This window comes from Cherax quadricarinatus, chromosome 85, assembly GCF_038502225.1.
Source record: "Cherax quadricarinatus isolate ZL_2023a chromosome 85, ASM3850222v1, whole genome shotgun sequence".
Lineage (NCBI taxonomy): Eukaryota > Metazoa > Arthropoda > Malacostraca > Decapoda > Parastacidae > Cherax > Cherax quadricarinatus.
Genome location: NC_091376.1, coordinates 11,663,162 through 11,676,540, shown reverse-complemented (window position 1 = coordinate 11,676,540; position 13,379 = coordinate 11,663,162). Strand labels below are relative to the sequence as shown.

Genomic DNA, 13,379 nt, shown 5'->3' with positions numbered 1-13,379 from the left:
TATAATTATGTTAACTAAAAACACAACTATAGTTGGGTTTTATATTAATTCTCTTTTATTTATCAGAATGTCAGTGGTTTTGACTTAGTCTTCATCTTTGAAAACTTTTTCATCTAGGCTTTCATAGAGAGAATTTTACAATATACAATAATTAAAAAATGTATTATTATCTTAAATACATGAAGTGCTTTGCGTCGTAAAGTCATAAAATAATTATTCCAGATACTTCTAGAATATTCCAAGTTGAGATCAAACACAAAAAAGTGAGTCATATCTACAAACTTCTCAAGCCTCGCCTTTATGAATTAAAAAAAAAACATACACTGCACTATACAAACCTAGTTTAGCTAAATTAAAGTCCGTAAATTATAGCAGTAACAATAAAAATATATAAGAAATAGTGATATAGGAGAGGGGGGGAGGGAGTGGTGGGTCAGCCTCGTGTTGTTGTTACTGATCTTGTTACAACTGTCTCTTATATATCACCATGATGATGGCTGGAGGTCAACCCATCATTGTTCTCAGTAAGTTTTTCACAGTACACATATAAACTCACTCGCTGATGCATTATAGTAATGTTTATTATTAGAAAATAACGTATATTTGGTGTTTAATTGAGCTGTCTCGGCACCGCCTTCTTACACTTAATTGACAAATCAATTTTTTTTTTATATATTTACATAATTGGAGATACCTTTCTGGTGAAGGGCTCTTGATCAAAGGTATCAGAGCCACCAACACCTTGGATAATATTTAATTACCCTTTCATTACTTCGTTGCGATTACCCCTGCGGGTTTAACGCTTCCGTGGGAATATTATAATAGTAATGATTATATTGGTTAAATTTGAGTGAGACAAAATGTTAGTCCTTGTAGGGAGGAGATGCCTTGAGCCAGTCACGAGCTCCTGACCCTTGGATCAAACCTAATTACCTAACATCCCTCATACATTAACCCCTGAGGGTTTAGCACTTGCATCCTGGGTGACAGTAACATGATGTGTCACAATTAATAGTTGGAGGATCAAGTCACCAGCACTGGTGAGTTACCCACTTGGGTTTACCACCTCAAAGACTCTAATGGAAAAAAGTCTCGCTGATTTTTTTTTTTTGGTTCTTCTGAGTAATTAACACATTTGTTGAACTATGCATGATAATTGTACTTATATGTACCTGTACCTAAATATTTTTATATACTTACACCTCGTGTAAGTACTGTATAGTAAACTATTTCTTCCCCCTGATTATAATACTACTACAAATAATATTTGTCTTGCAGATCAGAACACTAAACGTGAAAGTGGACGTAAAGTTCAGCTACAGAACATCAGTGCTGGCAAGGTAAATATTAATGTTCTTCACATTACTCTCACCTCCCGGGCATCTTTTATGCACTGGATGGATAAAAATTGCCCCTCTATGAACTGTCAGTTAAAAATGTGTTGTCAAGATATTACAATAAATTTATTTCTTCTCTGCAGTATACGGGCAGTTTATGTGTAATAAAATATTGTTAGACACAAAAGAAAGCCATTAGCATTTGGTATATTTCAGGCACTAATTTTTTCTACCTTAATCACTATGAATTTCTTGTATATATTTTTTCCTGATTATTTTGTTGTGTTGATACATCTATGTCAACTTGATTAATGGCATCCCATATTTTTATAATGTGAGTGAAATAACCAGCCTTACCTAACTAGTAATCTCCTCAAATATATTGTAAGAATGTCAGGTGAAAATCTAGGGTCCAGACAACTTGTTTTGTGTTGCTTGGTTTATGCAATGCAGCAATAGTGTTTGCTACCCGAAATGCTCTGCATAATGATGGGCTTGCAACGTGCTCTCCAGTGTTGCCCATTTCTGTGTAAATAATGTATCATGTTGAAATAAGCTTGTAGTATTGTATTTTTTTTAGAGTAAATGTCCATGACACACATGGCAGCACAGTGCTTCTTGTACAGTGCTGACTTATTGACTTGATACCTGTTACTTTTTGAGAGTAATTAGTGTGGAGATTAGAAGATGATTTGGGGTTACAAAAAACTTCAAGTCAGAGGAAAGGTTGAGATGGTTTAGGAGACTTGGGGGGGGGGGGGGTTGTCCCAGGAAATGTAAGAGGTAGAGGTAAAGAGAGTTTTTGAGTGCTAGGGGCTTCATACAAAGTTTTAAGAGCAGGTACAATAGTACCCACAAAGCTAGGAGGGGATGAATCTGGCAAGCAGGAAGTTGAGAGGCCAAACCAGAAGCTAGAACTCAACCCCTGCAACCACATATTGTTAAGTGAAGAAAAGTGGTTTTTATGGATTGACTTCCTGTTAAAGTTTGAGAAAGGTTATTTATGAGGAGATTCAGGGAACTGGTGAATTGGAGGTGGGAAGTACTGTACAGTTGGTAGTATAAGAATTGATCTTCATTTACCACTGGCTGAGATAACTTGCTGTCATGTGTAGCACTCTCCACTGTGCTTTTGCATATTAATAAAATATTCCACATCAATGCCTATATGAAAATATTTTTTGATGCACGTGATGTGTCTTCTAGATTTTTTTGTGTATATTTATTGTAAATATAATTATCCCAATACTGCATCATATATATATACATGTACTGTATGTACAAAGGTTTTAGTGAGAGATTGGGCTTGAAGGGTAGTGACTACAGAACCATCTTGGCTTGTATATGGAGAAGAAATTTTAATTTCTTTTCAGATGATAGCCGATGTTATTCGTACGTGTCTTGGACCACGGTCGATGTTGAAGATGTTGATGGATCCCATGGGTGGCATTGTAATGACTAACGATGGAAATGCCATTTTGCGAGAAATCACGGTCCAACATCCAGCTGCCAAGCATATGATTGAAATTGCACGTACTCAAGATGAAGAGGTTTGTATTTCTTTTTTTAATGAGTTTAAATGCCCTGGCAGACTACAGAATTATAGATAAAATAGATGGAAAGTTAATCAAATTATTTGTATTCTAAAACTAATGTGCTAATAAGGGAGAGGTGTCCAGTATTGTTGCTTGTCCTTTAAATTCATATAATGACATTGTTTTGTCATTATCTTAACAATAATAGACATTTCTGTAGAACATATACAGTGGACCCCCACCTTACGATGGCATCGCGTTACGTTAAATCCACCATACGATACATTTTAACTCAAAAATTTTGCCTTGCCTCACGCAAAAAAACTCGCCTCCGTGATTCGTCCAGGACGCGTCCCACACATGGCCTCAGCTGCCCCGTGCGTGCCAGTGTTTACAAGCCAGCCAGTGCGGTTGCATCCACGCATACATTCAGCACATTTCACATTATCAGTGTTTTTAGTGATTGTAGCTGCAAAATAAGTCACCATGGGCCCCAAGAAAGCTTCTAGTGCCAACCCTGTGGGGAAAAAAGGTGAAAATTACTATGGAAATGAAGAAAGATAATTGCTAAGTACAAAAGTGGAGTGCATGTCTCGGAGCTGGCCAGGTTGTATACCAAACTCCAATCAACCATCGCTACTATCGTGGCCAACAAAACGGCAATCAAGGAAGTTGTTCTTGCAAAAGGTGCAAGTTTGTTTTCGAAACAGAGATCGCAAGTGATAGAAGATGTTGAGAGACTGTTATTGGTGTGGATAAACGAAAAACAGATAGCATCTCTCAAGCGATCATATGTGAAAAGGCTAGGAAGTTGCATGAGGATTTAATTAGAAAAATGCCTGCAACTAGTGGTGATGTGAGTGAATTTAAGGCCAGCAAAGGTTGGTTTGAGAGATTTAAGAATCGTAGTGGCATACATAGTGTGATAAGGCATGGTGAGGCTGCCAGTTCGGACCAAAAAGCGGCTGAAAAATATGTGAAGGAATTCAAGGATTACATAGACAGTGAAGAATAGCAACCTGAACAAGTGTTTAATTGCGATGAAACAGGCCTGTTTTGGAAGAAAATGCCAAGCAGGACCTACATTACTCAGGAGGAAAAGGCACTCCCAGGACATAAGCCTATGAAAGACAGGTTTACTCTTCTGATGTGTGCTAATGCTAGTGGTGATTGCAAAGTGAAGCCTTTATTGGTGTATCACTCTGAAACTCCCAGAGCGTTCAGGCAAAACAATGTCAAGGCTAATTTGTGTGTGATGTGGAGGGCAAACAGTAAGGCATGGGTCACTAGGGACCTTTTCTATGACTGGTTACACCATGCATTTGCCCCCACTGTGAAAAATTACCTAATGGAAAATAAATTGGACCTTAAGTGTCTCCTGGCATTAGACAAATCTCCTGGTCATCCTTCAGACTTGGCAGAGTGACTTTCTAGGGACATGAGCTTCATTAAGGTCAAGTTTTTGCCTCCTAATACCACTCCTCTCCTGCAGCCCATGGACCAGCAGGTCATTTCAAACTTCAAAAATCTCTACACAAAAGCTATGTTTCAAAAGTGTTTTGAAGTGACCTCAGACACTTGATTGACTCTAAGAGAGTTTTGGAAAGATTGCTTTAGCATCCTCACTGGTGTAATCCTTATAGGTAAGGGTTGGGAGGGAGTGACTAAGAGGACCTTGAACTCTGCTTGGAAGAAACTGTGGCCACAATGTGTAGAAGAAAGGGATTTTGAAGGGTTTGGGGCTAACCCTCAGGAGCCTATGCCAGTTGTGGAATCTATTGTGGCATTGGAAAAGTCCAAGGGGTTGGAGGTTAGTGGGGAGGATGTGGAAGAGTTGGTGGAGGAGGACAATGAAAAACTAACCACTGAAGAGCTGCAAGATCATCTTCAACAGCAGGAGGCCAGACCTGAGGAAACTGCTTCAGAGGAGGGGAGAGAGAAATTGAGGAAGTTGCCTACTTCAAAGATTAAGGAAACATGTGCAAAGTGGGTTGAACTGCAAACCTTTGCGGATGAAAATCACCCTGACACGGCTTCTGCAAGCCGTGCTGGTGACTATTACAATGACACTGTTATGGCCTATTTTGGGAAGGTCTTAAAGGAACAGGAGGTACAGACCTCTATGGACAGGTTTGTTGTGCGACAGAGGTCCAGTGACTCTCAAGCTGGTCCTAGTGGCATTAAAAGAAGAAGGGAAGTAACCCTGGAAAAGGACTTGCTACCTCAAGTCCTAATGGAAGGGGATTCCTCTTCTAAACAATAACAACTTCCACTCTCTCCCCTCCTCCCATCCCATCAGTCATCACCAGATCTTCAATAAAGGTAAGTGTCATGTATTCTATTCTTAGTAGAGTAGTAATTGTGCATGCCTTCTTCAGTTTGTGTGTATTAAAATTAATATTTAATGTGGTAAAAAAAAAATTTCATACTTTGGGGTGTCAGGAACGGATTAATTTGATTTCCATTATTTCTTATGGGGAAAATTAATTCGCCTTAGGATAATTTCGGCTTACGATGAGCTCTCGGGAGCGGATTAATATCATAAGGCGGGGTCCACTGTAGTAAATACAATGTTTCCATTTTCTGCCACCTTTTACTCGATTATCAATCACTATGATCCCTTGCATTGATATTATGGCATTTAAATCTGGCCTTTTATTGGTAATTGTGTACTGTGCTTATATTAAATGCTCAAAATTTTGTGTATTCATTTCTGATATTCAGGTAACAATATTTCGTATGGTTTTACTGGGATATTCAACCAAGTTGAATGGTATTCATTTCTGGTAAAATTAAAACATTGAGGTTGTTTTAGTTTAAAATCTGTACTGTGCAATATGTTTATATACACAAGTGTATTGAAACAGGTTGGAGATGGTACTACAAGTGTAGTGATCCTCGCTGGAGAAATGCTGGCCGTGGCTGAACAATTTCTAGAACAAAAGATGCATCCTGTGGTCATCATCCAGGCATACAGACAAGCTCTTGATGATGCCATTTCAGCACTTAAAAATAATCTTAGGTAAACAGTAATGCATTTTTTTTCTTTGGGGTTTGCAAAATGAAAACCCAGTTTAACTATTTTTATACATTAACTACCATAATTTTTTTAGTTTGGAGTTTTGCCATTATAAAAAGCATTTCTGGGACTTGAATGGTTTGGTTTTCCATTTCAGCTTCAGTTAGACTGACAATATCAAGTTTATGTATACTGTCTCTTTGCTCTAGCCTTTTTAAATTACTCCTTCAGTGTTAGTATGTAAAAAGTTTACAAATGTTTGTCTCACTGTCCCCCAGCTTATTTTAATTTTAGTTTTAGTTTGGTTGCTAACTATCTTGTACTTGTTTTTCTCAGAAACCATTTGTCTAGTTGATATGGCTCTATTACTCTATAAAATTGGTCTTTTTCTCATCACTGAAGTTATTTAATGTTAAATGTACTTTTGATATACCTTAAAATTGTTTTGAGAGTTTTCTACTCTTACAGCTTGGACCAGTCTGGTGCTTGTTTTCAAAATTCTTATGCATTTGCCTTGTCTTTTAAATGAAATTTATTTAACATTTTATTTTTTCTTTGCAACTTCCAGTATACCAGTTGATATCAACAGTGAGGAACAGACAATTGATGTTATAAAATCATGCATAGGCACAAAGTTCATGGGTCAGTATGCAGACTTGGCATGCTCTATTGCTCTCCAAGCTGTCAAGACTGTTACCACTGATGAAGGAGGTCGTAAGGAAATTGATATTAAAAAATGGGCAAGAATTGAGAAGGCAAGTTAATTATTTCTTCATGGGGAAGTGGAACGGAATTCTTCCTCCGTAAGTCATGCATGTCATAAGAGGCAGTTAACATGCCGGGAGCAAGGGGCTAGTAACCCCTTCTCCTGTATACATTATTAAAGTTTAAAAGAGAAACTTTTGTTTTTCTTTTTGGGCCACCCTGCCTCGGGATACAGCCGGTTTGTTGAAAGGAGATTGACAGGGATTAACTTCTCGTGTGAAAGGCTAAACTAAAAAGTCGGGTAATACTTTTTGAATGAATGAAGAATGCCTGCTCTGAGGTAGTCATTTCAATTATGGCAAGGTTTATATCAAAAGACTACAAGGTAAAGTTTAATTTTTAAAAAGAAATAACTTAAGTGATGTTTGTCGGAGGTCACTGTTTGCTTAATCAAAATGCAGTAGTGTATTAATATACAGTAGAACCCCTGTATCCACTGATTCGGTATTTTTGGTTTCAAATATCCATCGTTTACTGTGGCCTAAAAATACTTCTTAATTTTGCATAATAATTGCCCCAAAGTACAAAAGTATAAAAACTGGCAGTTTTTCAAAGCCTTGGAGAAGCCATGAAGTGGTTTCCCATCAGTGAATAAGGGATAATTCTCCACTTATTGTGCATAATTTATCATTAAACTTTATAATAAGTATGTATAGGACTTGTGTGTAGGGTTTGCTACTGTCTGCAGCATGTCCTGGGAATGTATCCCCTGCAGATATGGGGGTCCTACTGTATTGTAATTTTAAAGGGAGAATTATTATTTTTCTTGCTTATTAAGTCATTGACTGTATGATGATCTTTTAATCATTTCCAGATTCCTGGAGGACGTATTGAGGATTGCCAAGTTTTGAAGGGTATCATGGTAAATAAAGATGTAACCCATCAGAAAATGAGGCGCCGTATTGAAAACCCACGTATTATTCTTCTTGATTGTCCCCTCGAGTACAAGAAAGGAGAATCTCAAACCAGTGTGGAGCTTTCCACAGAGACTGACTTCACAAAGGTATGGATTTTCTGGTTTCTTCTAGGAAAAATTACTTTTTATGGTTTTGCATCTTATATTTTTTCCCTCCCTGCCTTACCTCACTTCCACCTCTTGTCTTTGTTGTTTTCCATGCAACCTGTTAAATGATTACTTCATGTGTCCCTAACTCATGTTTGTCATATTAATTTAATGTTTTTAAGGATTCTGGGGCACTGCATGCTGAGTAATTCTGATAAGTTTGAGAAGTTCAACCACATTTTATTTAGTATCTTTTCTAAAATTCTGATATCTATTATTGCTGCTAATTCTTTTCTGTTATTCATTATGGAAAGCACAGTAAATAATTCTGTACATCTTTCTTTCAGCACATCGACTGTATCCCACTGAAATTCTATAGATTGCTACTTCAAAAAAAAAAAGCCACATATGCAAATATTAATATAGCTCATGTTTTCAAATTTTTGCAGATGCTGGAAATTGAAGAAGAGCATGTCAAATCCCTGTGTGTGGATTTGATTGCCTTAAAACCTGATGTTGTCATCACTGAAAAAGGTGTTTCTGACTTGGCTCAGCATTACCTTGTGAAAGCTGGTATTACCTGCATTAGGCGTGTTAAGAAGTCTGACAATAACAGAATTGCCCGTGCTTGTGGGGCAACCATCGCTAACCGTACAGAGGAATTGAAAGAGGAGGATGTGGGTACTGGAGCAGGACTATTTGAGATAAAGAAGGTAAGTTGGCACCTTACTTGAAATTGTGATGATTATACACTTCTGGAAAGACAGCTAGAGAATGAATCATGTACAATATCTTAAAATAAAATTTGTAATAAAATTGTGGGAAACAAGTGACATCCTTGTATATACACTTTGACTACAATAGAAAATAAATAAATTCCATGTTATATTGTGATGCCTCAGTCACATGTTACAATCAGTACTAATCTGCAAGTTGGTTCCTTCATCAGTTCAGTCACTGATTAACTTGCACACAAAATTCCTGTTTTAACCAATCAATAGTATTATTAGAATACCTTACATGAGAGAGAATAATCCAGGCTCCATATTAAATGTCATAGGCTCTTAACATTTTTTATAAACCATTCTGGACAGCTGTAATATGATGTTGGTTGTACTTATTTTCAATAGTGTTTCAACAAAATATATCTTGTTAGCCGTGCCTACCCTTCTAACCTTCAGACACCATCTTGTTGAAGCATTATACACAATATTCCCAATATGAATCTTGGTCCTTTCTTTCCCATTCCTCTCTCATTACTTTGTCAAATGCTCCAAACTTCAAAACACTCATAACTTGACCTGATCTGTATCTCTTCCTCCTCTGTTTCTCCTCCTGCAGGGAAGTTAATGGCCCTATGGGCCATTAGCTTCCCTGCAGTGTTCTTCTGTTCTCTTGTTTCTATAGACTACCTCCACTATTACTTTTAGTATTTCTTCACTAACACTCCACTTTCTGCCCCTTTTTTCACTACCACTGCTACTTTCGTATTTATAACTTCTTCACTGTTCCAACATCACCACTATCTACCAATGCTACTACTACAACAACTCTAATTACGTATATTCCTTTCTCCAGTGCTACCTCTCCTGTCCCCCACTCTCTTGTATATATTCTAGCTCCCTTCCCTTCACATTTGTGTGACTAGTTAATAGTCCAAGTTGGACTGAAATGCCGTCATAAGTTCGTTTTCTATATGGGTTATTTATGTATGTGTTATTGAAACTAATCCTTTACTAAAATAATCTAAATTTGTCAGTTATTTCCTGGTACACAGTAGTTCCAAGACAGTGTTAATAGTTGTATTAAAATACCTTGTACTTTTTTCTTTACTGGCAAAGCTAAATTTAAGATTTAGTGATTTAACAAAATGTAATAGTAAAAGTGTTTTAAAACTAGTACTAAATAAATAAGGTCGAAGTTGAATACTTTAATGGGTCCCAAGAAACAGCACAGACTTTTCCCCAAGACTTAAAATATCTCTAAGGTCCTTATGTCCCAGGTGTTTGGTGGGTCAGTCACTTTGCAGTAATTTTTATATTGTCCAGATAATTCCTTAGTAAGTGATGGTTGTGTAAGCTTCCTTTGCTAATTTTATAAATGGTAAAAAGATGATTTATGCTGATTAAACCTTAATTATAGTGTGTGCTTTCTGTTGGTAGAACTTCATCTGTGCATGTGTTCCTAAATTTATAAATTTCTCACAACAGATTGGTGATGAGTATTTCACATTCATCACAGAATGTAAAGATCCAAAAGCATGTACCCTTCTCCTCCGAGGCCCTAGTAAGGATATCCTTAATGAAGTTGAACGCAACTTGCATGATGCCCTCGGTGTGGCTCGAAACCTCGTATTAGAACCATTCTTGGTACCTGGTGGAGGAGCTGTGGAAATGGCTGTATCGCAGATTCTACAGGAGAAAGCCAAATCTGTGTCAGGTGTAAAACAATGGCCTTATACTGCACTTGCCCAGGCTTTAGAGGTAATAACAAACTGACATTATTTGTTAAATATATTATTGGTAGGAGAGCTTTGGTATTTGGAAAAAATTGGAAAATAGGCCTTAAAGATTTCATAGAAACTTTTATGTTTTGGTATGTATTGTATATAAAATTGTAGATGAGATAATGTACCCTCTTTGATCACCTTTCAAACTATATCTAGGTCAGTAATGTCTAGTGACCACAGGATTCCTTTTATTTTACAGGTAGTTCCACGCACATTGGCTCAGAACTGTGGAGCCAATATTATCAGGTTGCTGACAGCTTTGCGAGCAAAACATGTAAGTGGTGAAACATCATGGGGTGTAGATGGAGAAACGGGGGAACTTGCCAACATGAAAGCTCATAAAATCTGGGAGCCTCTTGCAGTGAAATTACAAGTTTACAAGACATCTGTAGAGGTAAGCTCATTGTATTTTATAATATTTCACTTGATCCTTTATAGTATTGAAGTAGGGCAAACTATGATTATTGCAGAACACTGTTTTTTCACGAATACGGTAATTTAAGGTGGGCTGACAACCTTGTCGTAATTTTTAATTTCCAAGCCTGTTTGGAGGCTTAAGAGGTCTGATAATGCCATGCCTTCTTTTCTCTAACCTCATCAAATATGTGTACATAATAATTTCTTTATTCATTTATCTTTTGCTAGATATAAGTATGGGCAAGACTGCTGGATGCTTATTTTCCCTAGCATCCTTAACCTCTTTTACCCCTTCCTGACTACTACTACTACCATCCACCCAACATTTATACACCCTCTTGTTCAAACTATTCAGTTCTGTTCTGAATGACTAAACTATCTGAACCCTTCTACCCTTTCAATTATCCTTTTCATACACCACACCATCTGATTGCTATGTTCATTGTAATTTGCTTAATATTCACACCACATTGCTCTCAAACATCACAGCACTGCCTCTGGCCTCCTTGCTGCAGTGTTAAAGTCCAGGTCTTGCATCCATATAAAAAGTTAGCATCACTGTACTCTGGTACTGCATATTCCTCCTTTTTTCTCAGTAGATAAATTCCCTTTTCTAAACACCTTAACATATCCTTCCCCTCCCCCTTCATCTATACTTTGATTTCTTCTTCCTTGGATCATACCTGAATGCCTGCCATTCATTATGTGCTATGTTTACTGCTTCCTCCTTGTTAAAATAAGTAAAGGCTCTATGGTACACCATCTTCTGTAGACCTATCTACCGACACATCCACTCTCAAATATCTAAGTACATTCACTTCCTTCATGCTTCCTCCTTTCAATCTGATTTTCACTTTTTCATTGCCTAAACTTTGTTACTATCATTTCTATCTTTTCTGCATTCACTTTGTTTCCTTTTTTAATGCACCTCCTGAGCTCATCTACCACCGATTGTAATTTTCTTTACAATCTAAAAAAGATATTTCATCCTTTACTCCCTTGGCTCTCCTATCACTAGCATTTGCTTCTTTTACATCCCCATTTTAAATACTGTATATTAAACAATCGTGATGACATCACACATCCTTACAGGAGGCCTGCTTTTATGGGAAAATGGTCCCCTTCTCTCCTACTCGTCCTAACCTGAGCCTCGCTATCATAAAATTACTCTACTGCTTTTAATAACATACTATGTATTCAATACATATCCAACATCAGCCACATTGCTCCCTCTCCATCCACTAATGTGACAAATAGTTGCTTTCCCGTATCCAGGTGTTATTCACTTACATGCTTCAGTGTAACTACTTGCTCTTTGTCCTGTACCCTTCCTAAATAATTTAATATATATTTAGCAGTTTTATATATTTATTCATATTCCTTTTGGTTTCTTACAGACTGCAGTAATGCTTTTGAGGATTGATGACATTGTATCTGGCTCTAAGAAAAGCAAAGAGGATGCTTCAGGAGGGGTGCCAGCAGACATGGGACCAATGGATTAATTCAACCAGTGAAATTAAATGTGAACGGATTTATTCTCTTAACTTTGAACCTTGGTTGTGACTGAATATTTTACTTGCTAAGCTCTGATTTTTTTCCATCATTCAAATCAGAATGAAAATAAATTTTTGGTTGAGAATATTGCTGCTTGGATAACTCTTGTAATTAAGATCAACTACTTAGCTCACTCATAAGTTACACTAATGACAATTTAAATAGAAAACATTAAACTGCTCTCAAAGCTTGTACTAGTACATAACATACTGAGGTCAGCTGCACCATTTCATATGTTAAGAAACTATAAAAATATAATGTAAAAAATAAAAAGCTATTATTAAGGAATGTTTCTCTTCAAACCATCCTTGTATTTATACATTATTGCTATAGCATATGTGGAACGTACATGTGAAAAACATTAAATGTAAAGATAAAAGCGAAGTATGCAAAAGTTAAATGTAGAGTGGGTGGTTTAATAATTTTTTTTTTTTCCAATATCTTTTGACCTTGCACCTCTATTCCCTTTGTCATATGATACTTGTGGGTTTAACGCTTAGTTCTGGTTGTACTAATATGCCCTTTGAGTATAATGTAGCCTAAAATGGCCAATATATTTTTTTTTAACACTATGGGTCACTGCCAAGGCCGAGTAACCCAGAGAGAAATCTACCAGTTGCTGTATTGCCAGAAGTGTGCTGACATCACGTTTCAGGTTACAGGGTGCGTATGGAGGCAGAAAAAGTTCTTCAGTATTATAAACTTCTCCAGGGAGGTGCCTTGATGCTGCTGAGAGGCTCTTGATCCAAGGAACTATGCCAGAATGCCTCATTCCCAGGCACTGTATGATCCCTGTGAATTTATCACTTCCCCTGATTAAAATACACCTCTGCTTTGTAGGATTGAGCTGTATGAACCTTGTCAGTTTAGTGCCTATTTTCATTATAATAATTCATAGGATCAAATAGTAACTAAAAATAGTAATGTACCAAGAAAGATTTGTTTATTTTTGTATGTATGTTGCAGTCAGACATTATACATTATTGTTCAAAGGTTAACTGTAATTACAAGTGTAGTGTACATACATTTCATTGATAAGACCTCTTAAGGGAGGTTCCTTCACACTGGTGAGGGGCTCCTGATCTAGGGAACTGGATCTGTGCTCCAGTCCCCTGAATCGAGTCTAAATGCCTTCCATCCCCTCCACATGTGCTCCCCCATAATTGTAATAATAATAATACGGGTTTAGCGCTCCCCATGCTTTTAATTATAATTTTATTGAGGTAATAAGTGTCCATGT

General features: G+C 37.1%; 1 protein-coding gene across 1 annotated transcript; it reads left to right on the top strand.

The window, feature by feature from the left end:
* Positions 1–422: 422 nt before the first annotated feature.
* CCT3 (chaperonin containing TCP1 subunit 3) lies at positions 423–12,423 on the top strand. The gene is made up of 10 exons (XM_053797744.2): positions 423–524; positions 1,279–1,340; positions 2,711–2,887; positions 5,740–5,894; positions 6,460–6,646; positions 7,471–7,659; positions 8,109–8,372; positions 9,870–10,142; positions 10,368–10,562; positions 11,983–12,423. The coding sequence occupies exons 1-10, from the start codon at positions 488–490 to the stop codon at positions 12,085–12,087; spliced, it is 1,644 nt and encodes a 547-aa protein (XP_053653719.1). The 5' UTR covers positions 423–487; the 3' UTR covers positions 12,088–12,423.
* The last annotated feature ends 956 nt before the right edge of the window (positions 12,424–13,379 follow it).

Excerpts from the sequence above, each read along its gene's own strand:
- CCT3 (XM_053797744.2), top strand. The coding sequence starts at position 488 with ATGATGATGGCTGGAGGTCAACCCATCATTGTTCTCA. Across the intron at positions 525-1,278 it reads TCAACCCATCATTGTTCTCA|ATCAGAACACTAAACGTGAA; the intron begins GTAAGTTTTTCA and ends TTTGTCTTGCAG. Across the intron at positions 1,341-2,710 it reads AGAACATCAGTGCTGGCAAG|ATGATAGCCGATGTTATTCG; the intron begins GTAAATATTAAT and ends ATTTCTTTTCAG.